Raw genomic sequence first — 21,084 nt, forward strand, 5'->3', positions numbered from 1 at the left:
TATTCAGAAAATTACACCCGAGTTGAATGTAAATGAATTTAGTGAAAATAAGCAGCTTACCACAACTCGTCGTCATGCAGTATTAACTTTATCAGTTATACAGATGACCAAATAAGAAGCCTAATCTAAAAACAACCCTGTAAAAAACCGTATCAGTCTGTTGCACAGCCCACAGCACTACTTACACTTGACAGTTTTAAAAGTTTCTGAAGATAAAAGGGAATGTACAGTAGACTCCTTAAAACTCCTTTACATTTTTGACACAAGCTGGCAGTACACTATAGCAAGAACATTTCTTAACTGTGACTGTGCTTCTTACCGCGTAATCTTATGTTGCATAGTAAGGTTAGTTTAGTAATTACCCCGATTAGCACCTCTTCCTCCCCTCGGTTATATAGTTGAGGTCTGAATCTGGACGCCAGGTCTAATATATGCTCTGGGACAGGGCTCTGCCTAACATCAGTTTAAAGGTCCTGGTTTCAGATGCTTGAGATCTGAGAGCTCATAAATTCATCAGTTTGCCTCAGGTCTAGCAGGTCTCATAAGGCAAACAGGATTGTCCAGCCATGATTCACAGAACTGAGGTGGTACATAGTATGTTGATTGTTTTGGAGGAAAACATGATCGCTTTCATAAGTTAGCCTGAAAATTGGAAAAGCTGTGTTAAAAAGTACCTGGTATTCCTGAGTCTTTACTGTAAATAGAAGAATAGACCTCTCCATTCTTCTTCACATTGTTCATGTCAAAGATTATGGAAGCCATTAGCTTCTTTACGTTGAACATTCCATACATCAAGTTATCCATGTACATGTCCTTCACCTTGGGAGACTCTGTGCCTGTTATACCATCGTGGTGCTGGACCTGACATTTAAGAGTAGTTTGAAAGGTCACAATGCAACAGGATGACAACTTCAGGTTTGCATTTGTATTAACATGGTCCACTAACCTTCAGACACATAACTTAAAATAATAAGGTATTACAGCTATATTCACAGATTCACATTTTGCCTATTCCAAATTGCTATATATAGAATGAAATGGTCAAAGACAAAATGCACACAGATTTCCCTCTATACATATTCCTCTTGATATTTAGAAATTACCGGTTACATACTTAGAGGAAAAAAAATTCAAGTTACCAAAAACAAGAACGCAGCAAAAATACCTTAACAAGACAGGTTTTTCATTTCCTACTAAGATCTGGTCAATAACTTAGCTGACAAAATATTTATTACCAGCAAAAGCACTGAGGCCTGTAAACGGTTAATAGTATAAGGCTGATCACTGAGCTGCTGACCTCTGAAGAAACAAATCTGTCCTTCCTGTTCTAACTTGCAGAAGCAGAGATTGTCAGTACTTTCCAGTTAGTTCAGGTTTTGTTTGTTTATTTTATTTTTTAAAAACCATTTTGTAAATAATAAAACTAACATTAAGAAAAAGAATTTCATGTGCAAAGTTTGAAACCACATGCTCTTTCACTGGCTGAAGAAAACATTTGCCAGTAACCATGTCCTGAAGGCACGGCTAAGGGGCTGAAGTCATGTTTCAAGACAGATTTTGAAAAATTGCTTTATTTTTACTTATGACTTGCTAAAGGGGAAAGTTATTTCTAAAAACATAAAAGCAACCTTGAGACACTCCAGCTGAAATGCTTAAGCAAAGCTTTGCCTTTGGGCAATAAACATTTTCATTCAAATTAGAAAAATAAATCAATCTTTACCTCCGAAACTGCCCATCTAAGGCTCTGAAGTTGCTTTAAGGCCCCACATTTGCAAATAGAACTTGCTGGGTGTTTCTGGACATACTGTGTGAAAAAGGACTCTCCAGCATAAAGCAGCGAACTTGCTCTCCTTGCAATTCCTTTTAACGTGCTCCGAGAAGTATAAAACCCAGTCCATGCTTGAAATGGCTCTGTTAAGAGTGGAACAGATGCAATACATGTCAAATACCATTTCAGTTATCACTTATTTGTTATTTATTAGACTACTGCTGTACAGCTTCTTACATGAAACCTGCTGTGGGTTTACACATCAGCCATCAAATGGAATGCTCGTAAGCCCTACACAGAAACACAGCCATAAACGTGCACTTTGGAAAACTACAATCTTTCCTACAGGCCTAGTAACATGAGTGTTAATACAAAGCTGTTATCGACTAAGTTAACCTGTGTTTGCAGAAATTTCTTCTTTGTGGGTCTGCACAAAACAACTTCAGCAGTTTCACTGAAGCGTATTTTATTACTCCTTAATAAAGAAAGTGGATTATAATCCTTGGTTACTGCTTGATACAAGCCCTCTATATTCCCCCCTTTTAGTCAAAGGGATTTATCTTAAATTTCATTTCCTCAAAATGGAGTAGAAACAGTGATGTGATAACATGACACCAAACTACTGCAGCACTTCAAACTACATCAAAAGATGCCCTCAAGTGGTCAGTGGAAAGTATTTCAACAGGTAACTTGTGCTAATACGTTCCAGTATCCCATAAAGTAAACTAGGAAAACAAATATTTGTTTTTAAAACCTCCAAATCTCTACTTAGTGGGGTTTTTTTTTGTTTTGGGAGGATTTTTTTTAAATATACCACTGATAGATAGTTTTTCCAGAGAGAAGTTGCAGAAAGTGCTTTATAAAGTGCACATATGCAACCGTAACGATCTGCTATCAGCCTAGGATCAAAGGCAACAATCAGAAAACGGGATCTTTTGCTCAAAAACTCCAGGACAAATTCTTTTTGGCCTGAAAAATGCTAGAAGTTCAAACAGAACAAATTCCATTTCAGTTTTCAAGGTTACAAGCAGAAGAGTCATATATGCATACTAGCACGGTACAATGAATGTAGAGTAGAAAAGGGAAATACTTATCTGGGACTTAAAACTTGCGTTTCCAAGGCACATGTCAGAAGTGACACTGAGCCCAATAAGTGACTCATAATAAAACGACATAGAAAGAATGAGAGAGGATTAATCATCAAGAAGCAAAACAGTATGTGGGAGCAAGTGCACTCAAATCTATACTGCAATTGCAAGGCACAGTAAGCTGTTTGAGGAAGAAATTGCATCTATGTGTGGGCACCCACTTGGAACATTGAAGGTGCTGCTATTACGCAAGGTAATGGCAATTGACTACTGCCTGTAAATTATGCCAGAAGATACAGGTAAGAGCCCAGATGTAAAAGGATATTAGCACTTAAAACTGGCAGTGTATTTATCAGCAAGTTGTTAGATATGACATGAACCCTAGAGGGAGGTGAGTGAGTAAGGGATCAGTCCATGCAATGATTCACAGGCAGCAATAGTTATTTTTATTCATTTAAAAGTTAACAGACACGTTATAGAATATTGGAGGTATAAGCTAAATTTGGGTCGTAATAGTCTGAGATATACATCCACAGTGCCAAAAAATGTGAAGTCGTGGCAGCTACAATTATATAGAAAGGTATTTTAATGATACCAATGATATTTTACTGATAATCCAGGCAATGAAAAAATTAATGAGTTTAGAAACTAAGAATTTAGCTGTGTCTTCTCTCTGCATACTTCAATATGAGGCCTAAAAGGGTAAATTTACTGGGGAAAAGGATTAAGGGGATGTCAGGTATGGCACGCCTTTTTTCATATCTTCCCAGTACTCTTCAGCTCTGCTTGAAAAGCTAAGGTAGTGCAGCAAGTAAGAAGCAAGCAAGCAACAAGCAGCTGCAATGAATTTATGTCACATCACACTATGAAATTTCAGAAATATAGGCGGTATTTTTACTTTTTGAGACTTCAGTTATAACACAATTCCCCCCCCCCGAACTTAAACCTGTTTTCTTTAACGAAAAAGACAAGACTTTCTCCTAGAGCTACAAAGAGCCTTTAGGGGTTCATCTACATTAGTGTTTTGTTTGGACCAGGAACATGCTTTTGAAGTGAATCCACCAGTTGTCCTTACCTAGTATGCTTTGCTTAATATTAAAGATTGGTTTTAGAGCTCATAAACTGGATTCCTGATGGTATGTAACAAGCATTAATGGGCGTTCAGTCCATATGACCAGATTATATCCACTTTTCCTGGAATTATGAAGAGTGTGGACATCAAATCGTCAGCACCAACTGTTTCACTTTGACCACTCCTATTCCACTGTACTAACAAAGAGGTACCCTAAGAGCTTTCAGATTGCCTTGGTCCCTTGGTTACCTGCCTCGCTTCTCCTTCAGACATTCACAGATTACTCCATGTTGCATTTCCCGTCTCTGCTCTAATCTATGCATAATCCAGTTCTTTTAAACAGTAACAATGGGACATGGCTCTATTTGGCCATGCATCCATCTGTTTCTATGTTTCTTTCAGTTTATCAGTTTCCTTTCAGTTCCCTTGATCCTGGAGCAACTGTGTCCTTACTACAGCTCATTTTTGGGGAAGAGGAGGAGAGGTGTAACGTGCACATCTAATACCGCAGAATACCTAGGAGACTACAGGTTATTTGTGCATGCTAATGTGTGGGAGGCAGAAAAAAGAATGAATTCCTAGTTAAATGTCCAAACATGAAACAAATAGTCAAAATCTGTATTTGAAGCAGAATGAGTCCTAGGATCTCAGCTTTAGAGAGTTCAGACAGAACCCCTCCAATGTCATGAGAGACAACTTGTATTAGTTCTGCTGGTACACCTCTGCGAAGCACCTTTGCTATCACTGCTGTCTGCTAACCAGTTCGCAGTGTGTTACATACTTGTAACAGAAATACCTTAGTGAATATCAGCCAGGTGGCCTAGGCCTACAGTTTACCTCATTGCCCACTGTTTTCACTGTAACAGAACCTGATTAGTGCAGTATCTATACATTTCTTCAGGTCATTAAAAAAACTTGGATGACATTACACACTCATGAATATACCATGTGCTTAGCTTTCCTTTGCACTCTGTATTATTTATTCAAAGACAGCAAAACAAAAACCTTAAGTTAGGTTTCTTGCCAAGTTTGCCTGTATCTGTACTCTTTCTTTCAGGGTCTCTTCCTCCCTGGATGACACTACACACTCATGAATATACCTTGTGCTTAGCTTTCCTTTGCACTCTCTATTGTTATTCAAAGACAGCAAAACAAAAACCTCAAGCTAGGTTTCTTGCCAAGTTTGCCTATTTCTGTACTCTTTCTTTCAGGGTCTCTTCCTCCACCCATTGCTTCCAACAGTCCCAAAGAAATATTCCAACCACCGCCCTACCATCTTTCTTATACCACTAAGTCGGGATCAACTTGTCTATTAAATGACACCTGGTAGTGTAAATACATGTTATAAGAAGATGGTGGTTTTCCTCTTACTTTATTTCTCAGTTTCTCAATTTCCCTTTATTAAAATTTTAAGTATGTACATTTGAGGCAGACATTATGCAGTTGTGAACTTAATTACCTGTTGAATATGGAAGAAAGTCTTGAGAGTCCCGAATTTCCCATGTAAGATTTCTGCTATATACTGCTTGGAAGTAATCACCAACGGTGGCATACTGGACAGTCACTCCAAACTCATCAGAATGCTTGTTAATATAATCCAACAACAGGTCCATGTTGGAGTACTGCACAGATGCATTAAAGAACTGTTTGTCACAGCCCTGAAATACAGAAAACAGAACAGCCAAATGACTTTCGGTCACGTGATTTAGAAGGATCTTTTTTTAACACTAGTCTATGTTAAAGTGGTATTTCGTTTGATCTTGATTGCCCATATAAAGTTATTTGTTACAAAAATGTCAAGAATGGGTAGGGTTACTTGCACAGATCAGCTGATAACCAACCAGCATTACAGATAGGGAGAAGTGTGTTGACACACCATATTGTGCAAGAGCATGAAATTTCGTGCTAGCAATTGGAAAGTGCATGCATACATGCCTGGAAAGACGACCTTTGTTTCTTTTCACACTGCATTTCTCCCACTTAGCAGAAAATAAGGAAGTTCTTATTTTCTGCTCTTAAGAATGCTTACAGCTTTAGGAAGTGCTGAGGACATGATGTGAAACAAAACAATCCGGGTAGAGATCCCTGTAATACAAATGTCACGCAATGTGTTGCTGATCCCCCATCACGAAAGTAGACTATAGTACTTCTGATGCTCATCCAAATAGTTAAGAGAGGTGATACACTGTGTATTAAAGCCCCTTTTTTTTTGAGCATGCTTGCACAACTTCTGCCTTCTGTTGGAGGCGTCTCAATACAGACTATCTGCACGTACAGTTAAAAAAAGGCATAAGTAAGCATGCCTTTGTTCAACTACAGTAGCTGAACAGGAAAATGAGAGTCAGTCAGCCATGGCACCACATGTATTCTTACAGTATCAGTATTACAGTATAGGCATTGATGTGAAGCACAATAACATGCTAAGAAACCTTCTCCACATAAAAAGGCCTAATAGAAGCCTTCCAACACTGACACCAGCTTAATGCATCCTCATCTCCATGTCTCTGTGCCTGAGACAGAAAACATTGCCCAAGTCAATCCTGATCTAATTTTCAAAATAAAGATGCTCTCAGCAATTTGTCTTCAAAGTTTAGCAGATGCTTAAAGAAATGGCCAAGGAGGCTCTATTTTCTTTGCAATCCCATCTTCCACCCCAACCTTTACCTGATGAGCTCAATGAGTTTAACCTGATAAGCTGAACCCATTCAACTGATGAATGAGTTGAACCTGAGGAGTTCAACTGAACCCAGAGGCCATTACTCTCCCTTCTCTTTCCCAGATATGAGTGCCACCCCCATCCCTTCCCCATTTACTAGGTGTTCCAAGTTTGGTCACTGACACATCCTTTATGAATCCTAGTGCGCATGCTTGTCCCTCAGACCTAGCAGGGTAAGTCACTGATCAGAAAAGTGGACCTTCTACTTCCAAAACAGAAAAGTTCTTCCGAGATACCCAGAGATCCTCTGCATGCATATAGCAGAAACTGGAAAACAACTTCAAAGTGGAATGAGCTACTAAAACGTATCAAACCAAATACTGAGAAATGCAGCAGTCAGTGCAAACCAGACTTCCTATTAAATTTGTGGGGAAGAAGTAATATGTTTACCAGTCAAAACTACTTCCCATTTGTAGAGCACTACTTTCAACTCATGATCCAAGAAGACTTCCTCATAAAAAGTAGATACTTTGCACCACAGAAGGGGATGTGCTGGGCTGGTAGACTCCCCTCACACTGACACAGAACATAGTAGCTGAGGAGCACTGTAGTTCAGTAGAACAAGGATAGCCAGGAGAACCTGCTGTAGTGAGCCATCACACCCACTCACTACCTGAACAAAACTTTGCACAGGAATGCTATACATTGCTGTACAGTTAGTTCAACCACACATGCCAAAAAACATCTCAAGGATCAGTTCCAGCCCTTAAGACAATTCCATACCCCCTGCTACATCTGCTGCTATGGCCTCTAGAGAGGCAGGTTTGAACTTTTACACTGCCTCACAGCCCCATGCCTCCTCCTGCACAACGAGGTGCTTCAGATCATGAACAAACACTTGTTTGTCCATATAACTCATCACAAAAGTGCCAACAGTCTGGATGTGAGGTCTGACCTGAAATGGGAAGGTGTATATTTCCTGATTTTTTAACTGAAGGGGAAAAAAAAAATAATTAAAAAAAAAAAAAAAATCAAAGAACTCCAAACTATTTGTAATCACGAAAAAATAGCTAAGCTTAAATATCTATTTCTCTCTATTTCTTTACATAGCACTATGAATGAGTAACAAGCTTTTAGTACTTTGTTTAAAGCTCATTATCACAAGCACACAAATTAGGAACTCAGAGACTGAAATTTTCTTACATTACTGCAAAACTGCAGGTTTGGAGCTAGACATTTGGAATTTATTCACACTATTCAAAACTTCCTCCTCCCCATTTCAGCATAACTTTCACTATAGCACTACTCCAGAGTTATTATATCTCACTTCTCCCCTCATCCTCTAAAAAAAATTTCAATATAAGCAACAGTGTCACAAACAGGAGAAAAACAAACCAGTGACTCAAAGCTGCATCAGTCAGAAAATGTTTGTTCTCTTTGCAACAACAGATATTGTGGTGAAATAGCCACCTTAAGAACACACATCATCCTTTAATATTGTAATTATGAGACCTACAGCATCCATCAAAATTCAACATTCAGTTTAGGCAAAGTTATTCTTTTCTAAGAACTTAAAACCAGCGAGAGCTAGCAGTGCTATGTGTACAGGTAGGACGTAATTAACACAGCATATTGCTGAGAAAAGTGTTTGAATGACCAAGCTGGGATATGCTTCTGTTTCTGACTAAAATGCAAAGACTGTATAATAAAATGATTACACATCAACTAGAAAAGATGTTGGCTACCTAAGGCATAATACATTTTTTTGTAATGCTATTGTTTTTGTTAACATATAGTTATGTTGTGCTAAGCAATTATGTAAAGAGATCATTTAAATAGACAAAACTAGGAGAGAAAAAAGGAAGCAATATTGCAATATACAGTTTTGCAAGAGGTTATCTTTACAATTTTGTCACACTTCTTTCTATATTAAGTCGGGTGGAAGACTTGGTAGACAACTGGCAGACTGTACAAGGAAGTTCTAGTTTTTAAAAATGATTACTAATTACACATTTGAGCCCCCCTTATTAGAAAAACACTTTACTGACACGTGGTTTGTATCTGCATTTTTGCACAACATACCGTAGCAAAGTACTGTCTACCTACTGTTCATACTGTAGGTGTACTTGCCAATTCTAAAGCAAATACTGATCATGCACTTACCCATGGCCACAAAACATCACTTGTTCGGAACCAGGCTGCTCTCTCCTTAATGTTTGCCACCATGGTTTGTGCATACAGATGGATGTTAGTATCTGTAACAGGGAGACTCATGTTTGGATAAACACCATCTTTTGGTGGATCCGGAAAAGATGCAATTCCATTCCAATAAAATCCTGATCTAAGTAGAAGGAGAAAGCAATAGGCTATAAACAGGACTTATTCAACTGGGAAAAAAATATCAAAAAGTGTTGGGATAAAATGCAGACACACAGGGAATAAGAAGCAAAAAAATTCAGTTTATATTCATTGCTAGTGTTTAGGTTTTAGAGTTTATTTGGGGGTGGAAGGCTGTCCAGTTTTCTTTTTGCACTGTGCAACTTCCCAAGTCCCTGCTGCTTGCTGGCACAGAACAAAGAAATCACAGGACAAAACAGCAAGCTTTATAACAATGAGGATGTTCCCCCAAGTAGACTTCATTTACAAACAGTATTTTACTGGATAAGCCAGTGAGCAAAATAAAGTTTTCAAAAGCTCTTGGATTTTTTCACAAAGTAAATGGAAAATTTTAGTTGCTTTAGTTGATACACATATAATGTACACAATCTCAGCCCGATATAATGCTGAAAATCTCCTACAGAAAATCAAATAGCAATAGCCAAGTCCATATTGAGCTTCCTGGAGTTTTTAAATCTTAACTTACCAGGCAGAGAAACAAAAACCCACTCCTGCTTTGGATATTTTCTGTTTATAGCAATTGATTTGTTTCACATTTTTATTCTATATCTTTTTGATAAGGACTGACATGATATATATATATATATATGTAGATGAAAGCTGTACCTGTGTTCCAAGCCTCCTGGTGCTAGAAAACATTATTTTTAAAGTCTGTCAATATTTTGAAGTATTTTTAATGCCTATCAGTAGTAAATGTCACTTTTTGACCCACATCTACAGAGTCTAGACATTTCCTTGACCTACTGCACGTCAGCAGAAAGCAGCAGAATACTGTTGAAAGAAAACAGTCAAAGAAAATGCTTGAACTCCAACAATACAAACTCTCAGAAGTTATCAATATTTCTGCCTACTTGGGAAATCTTCAGACCTGTTTGAAAAAGGTAGTTGTGATGGGGTACAGTAGCTGTACTGATCCATAACATGGGTGAAGATCTCCTGTCTTTCAGATAAGGAAGGAGAGCCCTGCCATACAAACTGAAGCTTCTGGAAAACAAAAAAGTTAAGAAACCGTTATCTTGATGACAAGCACAGAAATACGATCATTAACAACTTAAGACTTTAGAGTGCCCATCTTCCTTTCCATCATTTGTAATACTTTAAGTGCTTTTACTTAAGACCAACCAATGGTACCCCAAGCAAGGTCGGATACTACATATAGGAGGCTATAGTGTTGCCTCTTTCTATTCAAATTGATGGAGAAGGAGAGGAAGCAGCACACTGCCAGCATACTGCTAAAATCCAGATGTAAGCCTAGCTTATCACAGGTATTACATGTCACTTGTTTCAGTGGAAGTTGAACACCTCTAAGCTAGGAAAGATCCAGATGTAGTCTGGATTTCACTGTAGTCAGTGGGAATCAATGTTTAAATCAACCGAAACAGAATTTTTACAGCTTTGGAAGCATCCAGACTGTCATGTGCCAGAATAAAAATTAGATGGGAAAAGATGGTCAAAAGCTCATCAAAGATTTTAGCAGAAAGGAAGTATCGCAATTCACTGCAAATATAAGGTGGTAGGTCCTGGCTTCATCAAATTCAACAGGAATTCTGTTGTCTTCTTCAGAGAAGCTTGAGTTTCACCCAAGATTCATAAAAACTGCCTAATGCCCAGCTCATACTAGTGAACGCCCTTTATTTTCACATAATTTAGTGTGTAAAACTGATGACAGATCAGGGTCCAACATTGTGATATGAAAAGAAAAACATTTACTGTGTATGAGACACTGTGCAAGAGAAGGCAGAACATTAAACAAAACCTGAATTCAGCAAAAAAATGATTAGCTGTCACTCTAACTGACCTAGTATTATCACTTTTACAGGCACAAATAAATGTTCCAAGCATGACAACCACCATGCCCAAACATACACACTACACTTTAAAACAGTCTATAAGAAAACCAACCTCTCTAAGATTTTCTCAAGGGAAGCTGAAACCCATTCTAGATGCCTCCAGTTCCAACATTCCTAATTCAATGTCCACTTATGCCTTGCCCAACTGCCCGCATTTTGTGTCTTCTTCAGGCTAGACTATATTTTATCCTTGACCAGAAGTCATGAAGACATTATTGATCATATTACATGGATTCAGTATATTTCATTATTACCACATGCAATCAGCATGTCCCTTTTAGAAAATAAATACCTACATTTTCTTGCACAGATAAGAGGGATGCTTATCTCAGTGTCATGGTTTAGATTACTGTAAGTAGAGGCTAGCAATGCATTCCATTCCTAAGGGTATTTTTACCTTGTTTTTCTGCATGTCAGCTTTCAGATCATAGTCAATCCGAGAAATAAGATGAGCATTAAAACCAGCCAGAGCAAAAAGAGTTGGTGTTGTAGCTGAAGCTCCAAAAGGATCAACATGCCAAGAAAACTGAGGCCTGATCCCAAAAGTTTCATACAAAAATCCATGGCCTTCTGCAAAGCAAAATTTGTTTACGTTAGGAACAGTTTTACAAGTTCATTTTATAAATTTAATAGACAAATAGTATTACAGATAAGCACTTAAAGGATAGCTCTTTGTTGCTGTTTTCCAAGCATTTAAAGTTTCAGGAATTTAATGATTCACAGCAGAAAGTTTCACACTGACAATATTTATTTTGATATGCCAAGTATAACTTATTAACTTCATAAAAGATGAATAACAAAAAGGAATTATGATTAGAGACAGGCCTGGGAAAAAGTACTTAGATACAGATTAGATTAAGGCTAATAGCCAGGTTGGAGTCTGCATGAAAACAACAAGCTGGGTTTTAGTTTGTTTTTGCTCAATCATACCACCCATTCTCAGAAAATTTCAGTCTTATATCAATGACAAAGGGAGAGGGAAGCCTTCCAGTAAAAAAAACTAATATGAATATGACCCTCAGTCGTAAAAAAAGAAAAAAGCCAAAGGTTCATAGCAATCTTGATACAAGATGTTATTTGCAACCAATGTTATTAATTTTGTATTGAAATGAGTTTCAAAAAGGAAAACCCCAAATCAGAAAGACCAGACAATAGAATAAGCTCAGATAAACTATTTAAATGAAAGTAAAACAACCAGCTAAGCAGTAGATTTTATTTGGAACTCCAGTATATCATACTAGGATCCTCAGCATAAAAAAAAAAAAAAAATTGCAGATCTTAATTTCATCGTTCTGGAATTGTGCTCAGAACTATTTGAAAATACAACCATATCTTCCCCATTTGGGACTAACTCCATTCCAAATTTTAATATCATGTTTGAATAACTTAGGTTGCAAGGCATTCTCTTTTCACTTCATCTTTCCCATGGTTAATGTCTTCTTTAGTGAAAATATTTACAAACAATGTGTTTCTCTTAACTCTTCTCACTGAAGCACATTTTAGGCAGAGTTTGCTAGGCTCTTCCAAAACACAGCTGGCTGGACAGACAGGAGAAGACACAAAATGTAGACCGCAAATGTCTGCACTGGCTTTGTCTTCTCAAGGTGAACTCCATACACAATGCAAGGATACATTTTTTTTGTTTGTATGTACTCATACTTAAACTGAGCAGAGTGATTTCAGGAAAAATAAACAGGAATTTTAAAATATATTAATATTTTTGTTCCTGCTGAATAAGTTACCAAACTTGAATTTTCTCTTTTAAAAAAACTATGTTTATACACAGAAGGAAATACTAAATTAGAAATAATGTTTTTTTTGCAGCTAACTCCAATGAAAAAAAAAGCTGTATTTGCATTTAATGAAAGGACGCTGCAGTCAATATTAGTATTTTCTTTGAAGAAGCCCTGGGTTTGGTGTACTAAGGCCGTATAACAACCTTTAAACACAGGAGTCAGATGAGAAAAAAAACGTTCATCCCCTCTCCTCCTCTTGGCCAGAGAGTGATGTGGTGACTCACTGCGATACAAAAGCAGCTCCTGTCCCTTTGCTCCTGATAAACACTGACAAGCAAGGAACAAGGCCAGTGGTGCTGCGCAGTCAGATTCAGCAAATGATAAAAGTGTTTTCTGACCCTTTACTCTCCCTGAAACAGGCAGGGTTTATATCAGCCATGACAGACAGCTGGTGCTGATACAGCCCCTCCCGCCCCAAAAAAGCATGCTACTCCCTCATGGCATATTACAGGCATCTACAGCACAGTGGTGGCATGATTTATCCTGTTTCTTTTTTCATTAACCAGATGGAGATAAACCTAAATACTAAACAACTCTTTAAACCATCAGATGGAGAGGGGTAACATACAAACAGCTGGAAGCAGAAGCTAGAAGATTAAAATGAGAAATAGTGCATCTCTTGGAAATATTAACGTATTCCTTCTAACAGAAGCTGCAGGTAATGATTATAAATTGGGGATTCTTCATCAAGCAAGTCTTTCAACTAAGTTCAACTGACCTCAGTGACATTCTACGGCCCACGTTCTTGTCCTGGCTTTGGCTGGGATAGAGTTAATTTTCTTCCTAGTAGCTGGTATAGTGCTGTGTTTTGGATTTAGGATGAGAATAATGTTGATAATACGCTGATGTTTTAGTTGTTGCTAAGTAGCGCTTATACTCAATCAAGGCCTTTTCAGCTTCCCCTGCTCTGCCAGGTGCACAAGAAGCTGGGGGGGCACAGCCAGGACAGCTGACCCCCACTGCCCAAAGGGCTATTCCATACCATATGGCGTCGTGCTCAGTATAGAAACTGGGGGAGTTGGCTGGGGGGCAGTGATCGCTGCTCAGGAACTGGCTGGGCGTCAGTCAGTGGGTTATGAGCAATTGCATTGCGCATCACTTGTTTTGTATAGTCTTTTATTATTATTTTCTCTTCCTTTGCTGTCCTATTAAACCGTCTTTATCTCAACCCACGGGTTTCACACCCCCCCCCCCCCCCCCCCCCCCGATTCTCTCCCCCATCCCACCAGGGCGGGGGGGGAGGGCAAGCGAGCAGCTATGAGGTGCTTAGTTGCCGACTGGGGTTAAACCACGACAGTCCTTTTTGGTGCCCAGCGTGGGGCCCGAAGCATTGAGATAACGACAGATCTGACCAGAGCGTGTTAAAACAAATGTGTTATAAGCATTCATTATATTAGTTTAGTAGTCGCTGGTCACCGTGTTGATTTATTTGCTCTCAAAGTTGTCGTATTTGTTCTCAAAGTTGTGTATGTAACACCTTACTTGCCGTTTGTACTGTTTATTAGTATTCATGTGCTGCTTATCACCTCTGGGAGGTGAATTAAGGGTATCGCTTTGCTGTACCGTGTAACGCTGGCTTATGGTATGATCAAATTATTGGTCGTGAGATCAGTCTGGTATTTGTACTCAGCATTGCTGACACCTCTGTACTTTGGGAGCCATCTGTCAGAAATTAATAATAATTACACTTTTTACTTTTTCTCCTTGGAGAGCCAACCTATGGGGGAAAGATCTTCCTCTATCTTCCCCTTCTCCTCCAGGCTAATTATAATAGCTCTTGAGAATTTTGAATATCCTTGGGATGTTCAGACCAGCATGTTCCTATTGCAATCCACTGACCAAGCCAGTCCCTGAGCAGTGATTGCTGCCTCCTGGCCAACTCCCCCCGGTTTCTATACTGAGCATGACGCGATATGGTATGGAACAGCCCTTTGGGCAGTTGGGGTCGGCTGTCCTGGCTGTGCCCCCTCCCAGCTTCTTGTGCACCTGGCAGAGCAGGGGAAGCTGAAAAGTCCTTTACTTAGTGTAAGCACTGCTTAGCAACAACTAAAACATCAGCGTATTATCAACATTATTCTCATCCTAAATCCAAAACACAGCACTATACCAGCTACTAGGAAGACAATTAACTCTATCCCAGCCAAAACCAGGAGAGTTCTGCAGAAGACTTTGCCTAAACGATACAACCTCCCCACATTCTGAATTGCTACTAGGTATTTTCTTCCAGAGCGTTTCATACCTTCAGTTTCACCGTAACTATCTTCCCAGGAGCTTAAGCTCTCAAAAACACACAGAGACACACACACAGACACACAAGAAATGGCCTGCTCCAAAGGAGTTTATAACCGACATTGATTAAACTGCAAGCCAGCTATCAGTAACCCTTCTGCTTACTGCAGAACTGTTGTGTTTGGGTTTTTTTAAAGCAAAGATTTTTATACAGATAACCCACCAGCAACTAAAAAATAAGAGATGCTTTAATCAGTTCTTAATGAGTAAGAAAATCGTATCAATCTTTGGGTGGAAAAATGAAAAACAAACAAAACCCCCAAGGTCATAACAATGAAAAATAAAAGTTAAATGGCAATATGCGTACCCGTCAACTGTAAAATTTGATCGTCAATTAGTGTCACAGCTTCATCATGCATCACCTGCCCTCCAATGACAAATTCCAATCGTCCCTCCTGAAGCAACTGACGGACCTACGATATTGAAATTAAGACACAGAACATAAACATCATTTCAGTCTTACCCAAAAAGGCTGCAAATTCATTTTGGATCACAGCACACTACCTAGACACAACACTTGTCAAGAAGGCATCCAGGACAAAAGTGGGATAAAAGGCTGTCTGTACTGAGTGCTACCAAAAGATGAAGGGGCAAAAAGCATGCTAATGTGCTGCACAGCGCATTGATTTACCCAGCTTACACTGAAACCAGGTAGCAAGCACGAAGGATGCGCTGCCAGGTAGACCCTGACCTTCTGGTGTTTCTCAGTATGGCTGTTACCGCCCCTTTAGACTATCTAAACACCAGACTTGTCCCCATACGCTGCACTGGCAGCAGCCTAGGATACTGCCTCAAGGCAACTAGAGCTGGAGGATTAAAACAGAAGATACTAGTGCTTTTCCCAAATTCTTCCTCCTGCCACATCTGTCTTGACTTGGGAAAGGCACTGGGTGGCTGGATGAGAGCACAACATGCAACCCCACACAAGCACCAATGGCCAGGGTCCCGGGGTTTCCTTTAGTCTACTCTCTCTGCAACATTTTGGAGACTGAGATCGGTGGGATCCAGGAGGGAGACTGAGTGTGCCATCACACCAGGGCCATAAACACATCCCTTCTACTCTGTATGCATCTACCTTGCCTTCAGAGGATGGACAGGTTGCTCAACTTGTGAGAGACAGAATGCTTTATTAAAAAATAGTTATTCCACATGTAGCAGGTTTGCCTGCCTGATAAACCCAATGCTAACCTTCATTTCTGGTCTCTTTTTCCTAGTTTAAAAACTGTCAATATATAAAAACCTGTTCAACCGTTCATGTTTTTTCTGGGGGTTTTTTGTTTGTTTGTGGGTTTTTGTTTGTTTTTTTTTTTTGTGGTGTTTTTTTTTTTTTTTTTTTTTTTTTAATTTCAGCCACTAGAAACAAGTAGGCCAACAAGTACAACTTTCAGCAAATGTGCTGGCTGAAGTTGGGGGGGTGTTTGGAGGGAGGGAGTAACAGTCTGTGTCCCTTTCTAGAAGTGTTAGGGACTCTTCTGTTTTTATTATGGATACTTCACTACCTAGAACTTCAAAGTTACCTCAAGCTTCAACAAGGAAAGTTTGTATAAATATGTATTTTAATCTCTACCCCCCCCTTTTTTTTTTTTTTTTTTTAAGATGGATGCCAATTCCAGAGCTATTATGTTTATTTCCCCAGGAACCTTCAGTGAATGCCCCTATGTCTGCTCAGATACGATGCCAGATTGTCAATTTTGATTATAATCATTCCTCTCTTTCACAATGTTGTGAAAACGCTTCAGGGCTCAGCATTCATAAATTAGTTCCAGCCGACTGTGGTGACTGATTAGCATGCTGGGAGACCAGATAACATATCTGGTGTCAGCACAGAACTGGTCTTGACCTACATGAAAAGCATCTGTGGCTATTATTCCCTATTTGGATGGATGTCCGAAAAAGATACCTCTGATCCAAACTCTGGGCCATGGAAACTTTTTTTTAATGTAAGTTTTGTGGAACCACTGAGAGGCTGAAAACACAAGAAAAATAATTCACGTAATTTAAATAATACCCAATCCTAGAAAAAAAAAAGAAAACAATATCTCTAATGCCAAGCACTTTTGCTGGCCAGAACTGGCAAAAGGAAAGAAGTACTACAAGCAGCAGGCTGCTACAGTACTAGAACGTATTTGTTGTCCTTGGGACAACTACTACTATCCTTACATCAACTCACCCCTACAAACCAGATAGAAGTGGTTACACATCTTTTTTCCCCTTCTTAAAAACACCCAGACACCAAGCCAGGGTAAGGTGACAGGAATGGTTCACGTAAGAAAATACTGTGGAAATAACATGCACTGAGAACTAAGAGGTTCATATCTGGCTGAATACTGCTGCAATACATTTCACTTCTGCATATTCTGATCTGAATTGTAAAATCAGCTTCAGTATCCAGGCTGTACTTTTTACTAGTTTTTAATGCTACCACTCTAATCCAAAGCCGACATTCCAAAAGAAACTAGAATTAAATCCTGTATTCCAAGTACAAAACTAAATTAAGAAAAAAATGGCAAAATTAAAACCAGAGATCCTGTACTACAGAAAATCATTAATGCAATGCTAGAGTTCAAGTGGAAAAAGCAGGACAGTAGCCAGAGTGACCTAATTTCAAGGCCCAATATTTGCAACTTGCTAATGTTAAAAACATGTCACTTCATCAGCAAGCATCATAGCTCTTAAATATTAGAGATTAAACGTTTGACACACAGGATTAGGAGAAAGTTGTTTTTAATAATTTTAATTTTCAGAGAAGCAACTATAAAGTAACTAGAGAACTGACTAAAAAGGCATAAAAGCAGCAATTATCAGTAATTAGGCTAGGAAATTAAAGGCTGAATCATATATGCTAGTTTTGCACTACTGAGGTCAAATGTGATACACATTTACTCTTCTGGATTCCGCATAATAGCAAGAACAGATATTAGAAACACGGGGCTTTACTTTATATTTGGGTTACAGCACCATAACATACTTGAAATAAGATCAACTTACCTTAGAAAGTTAGAGTACTCTTCTGTCCCTGAACAAAGTAGTTCCTATGCTATTTTCTTTAATTCCCCCACCCCAGACTTACAGTACAGTTTTCTAATTAAAAACAGACAAGAAAATTGTCCTGCAACAGGCAAGTATGGGCACAGTGCCCACACAAAAACAGTGAACTGCCTATACACAGCAAAACCTCTCATACAAAGGTCAGCTGCACAGAGGTCGTAAGCTATTATTTAAATACTAAACATTACAGAAAATTCAGAATTTACAGAAGGACTAGCTTAAAAAAAAAACAAACAAGAGGTGTCTTTTTTACATAACGCTTTAAACAAACTGAAATGTAAAGTACTGTAAGTAATATGCTGCTGGACCCTGGTAACAAAACAGACCATGAAGTCCTGAGTGAGTACCTATGAGAAGCTGCACCTGTACACCCTCTGGTTTTAGGGTTCAAAACTTAAACATCTTGCACTGCAATGCAAAACATCACCAGCTGCTAGGCTACCAGCCCAGTCTTTGATTTCAGCATGTTTGTTTCGTGCCAGAGGAAAGAAGAAATGACAAATAAAACTTTACAATGTCTTTACTAGGAAAAAAAAAATCCTCAAATTAAAGCTCTAAAGACTGAAAGGGATGACAGCTTATAAATAAACAAACCCAAGAAACAGTTATTGCTGTTGAATCTACAGTCACGTCTTTGCTGCATTTTCCTTGTTTACAAATGGCAGGTTTTTGAGCAGTACTTAACTGAAAAGAAAAAAAGTTCCTTCTTGTGAGCATTGTTAGGCAGCAGTTCATAAGCTTCAGATGTTTAACAGATATTGGTACAGCCTCTTTCAGAATCACCCACATCTTACACTAGCGTGCCCCCAAATAAGAAAGTCACCGATGAAACAAGAATTGGAAAGTGTAAAGAGTCTTCAGTGCAAAGGTTACTACCTCCTACTGCTCTGATCTATGGTTGGGGTTTTAACCTCTTGCAACTGCCTTTAGAGTTAATGTCCCTTCATAAGAAGTACCAGATTCACAGACAGCTTACACAAGACCTGGGTAAAAAGCAAATGGTAAAGTACTTTCCCCCTCCTTGCCCCCTGAAAAGAGCGTGGATTCTTTGTTAGCAGGAAGTTTGGCTCTGGTAGAACTTACCTGCTGCTTGTATGTATCTGTGGCTACTGCATCCCACCAGAGTCGAAAGAATTCCTGCTCCACAGCAATAAATTTGCGCTGCTTTCCTTTCATTAGCTCTTCTACAACAGATGTGTAGACATTTGCTGCATAAGCGTGCATACTTTCCTGAAAAAAAAAGAAATAGAAAATAAACTCTATGTTTCGCCCATATTAAATGGGCTGTTTTGAACACTCATTGGGCTTGAGAAGAGAGAGATCAAATACCTCACATTTGTGGCACGCTTCCTTTGTATGCTCAGAAAGACGAAGTTCTCTCTGGTTACGTACAGCCTGTGGGCCCTTCTGCTCCAAAATACATCCTCTGACTGGGGACCTGACTAGATCATCGTGTAGCTTCCCCCAAGATGAGCAGACATCAATACAAGCTTTCTTTTTGATGCACTGGGAACAGCTTACCCTATCCCTCATTGCTTACTTCAAATCAACAATGCCATGAATGATAAGACTTTGCACCACCATAGTTAAAAAACCCACATGCACACTTTATTCTTCCATTTCTGCTCTTCTTTTGATAGCCTGAATTATCAGAATTGTTTCTTCAGCACGAGTATCACTCTGTGCTGTGGGTGTGCACTGCCAGGATAATACAGCAATACATATATTGTAAATTATACTATTATGGCCCTAGAAGTTTCAGTCATGAAAAATAACTTCATTTTGCTTGATGTTTTAGGATAAGAGTAAAACCAAAATGGCAAAGGACTCTTAGAATGAGTTTGACTGTTGATGTAGAAACATCCAGTGTAAGAATTTGTGCACCTATCCTGGCTATGCCATTCCTAAAGCCACTTGTACCCCAGAATGAGGCCTATGGATTTCATTGGAATGCAAACCTGACAGCTGTATCCATCAAATAACCTATCACACTGTTACATACTATGATATGGTACCAAATGAACAACATCATGTTAATTTTAAAGTTGCATGCATCAAGGTATTTTATGTACACTTATCCTTACCAGAACAACTTCTCCTGACTACATCCAGTCTACCACCCTTTACTTAATTTCAAACTGATATAGAATGTCTAAAGACAACAGCAGAGATCCTAGAATTTCCTGCAATGTCTGTATTTTCCTGCGACAAAGTTATCTGCATGCTACAGCACAGCTATTTTAACACTAACCATAACACTTTTCTACTTAAACTACTGGTACTTGCTTAAGAATGCACACCACAATACATACACATCTGAAAGGGATTGACATAGATCTCTCACCCACCTAAAAACTAATGGGAATGATATGTAAAATATGAATCCACAGTTTTAATTTAGGCAAGTTTCCTATATGAAAATCACATTTTGAAATAAGAAGGGGATGATGTGATCCAAATCAGAAATGAACTTTTTCCTAACCCCTTGCTTTCCACAACTGAAATCCAGCTATCTTTGTAAAAATGGTAAAGTGTCATTAGAAAAGGGAAAACATTTGAGTGTAGGAGGAATGGCTTAAAATACTGTAGTGCTTATCTAAATAATTACTTGTCCAATGATTTCTCAATCGGTTCTTAAGAGGTTTTTAAAATCAAGATCATGATTAGATGCTTAATACAATGTGAAATTTTAACTAAGGGAATAGCTTTTAAGTTTTACTAATACTCAACAGTGACACGCTCAAATGATTGCTAAGGAATTTTCATTTTTCACTGGCAATTGGCTACAAACAATACATCCTAAAATGCAAGTATATGTACAATGATTACAACATCAGGCTCGATTTTAGTTCTTAATAGTTAAGTGGAGTACACTAGATTTTCAGAGCTGAACAAGGACTTTTCAAATTTAATACAATACCAAAATATTCTGTGTGGTAACTTATTGAAAATATTTTCTTGAGGTATTTTGGAGACTAAGGCAAGCCAGTCTTTATTCTGACTCAAACTACACTGGAACTAAGCAGTAAGATATTACCCAATCCTACAAAGTTTATAAACCCCAGTTGTCTGGGTGGGAATTGAAAATAATTGTTCTCACAAACCAGGATACTTGCAAGC

The 21,084-nt window shown here is 38.6% G+C and overlaps 1 protein-coding gene across 2 annotated transcripts in view; it reads right to left on the reverse strand.

Moving 5' to 3' along the window:
* The window catches only part of MAN2B2 (mannosidase alpha class 2B member 2), a 33,095-nt gene that overhangs the window by 10,155 nt on the left and 1,856 nt on the right, over positions 1-21,084 (reverse strand). The window contains exons 1-9 of one of the 2 annotated variants that reach the window (XM_075499717.1): positions 19,294-20,065; positions 19,048-19,194; positions 15,224-15,329; positions 11,229-11,401; positions 9,850-9,965; positions 8,748-8,925; positions 5,388-5,586; positions 1,721-1,911; positions 675-861 (exon numbers count right to left, since the gene is read on the reverse strand). In XM_075499717.1, coding sequence (XP_075355832.1) covers positions 675-861; positions 1,721-1,911; positions 5,388-5,586; positions 8,748-8,925; positions 9,850-9,965; positions 11,229-11,401; positions 15,224-15,329; positions 19,048-19,194; positions 19,294-19,497 — 1,501 coding nt within the window. In that variant the 5' untranslated portion in view covers positions 19,498-20,065. Of the gene's footprint in view, positions 1-674; positions 862-1,720; positions 1,912-5,387; positions 5,587-8,747; positions 8,926-9,849; positions 9,966-11,228; positions 11,402-15,223; positions 15,330-19,047; positions 19,195-19,293; positions 20,066-21,084 lie in introns of those variants that run through there. The other variant, XM_075499718.1, reaches the window with a different exon arrangement.

Source organism: Mycteria americana, chromosome 4, assembly GCF_035582795.1.
Source record: "Mycteria americana isolate JAX WOST 10 ecotype Jacksonville Zoo and Gardens chromosome 4, USCA_MyAme_1.0, whole genome shotgun sequence".
Taxonomy (NCBI): Eukaryota; Metazoa; Chordata; class Aves; order Ciconiiformes; family Ciconiidae; genus Mycteria; species Mycteria americana.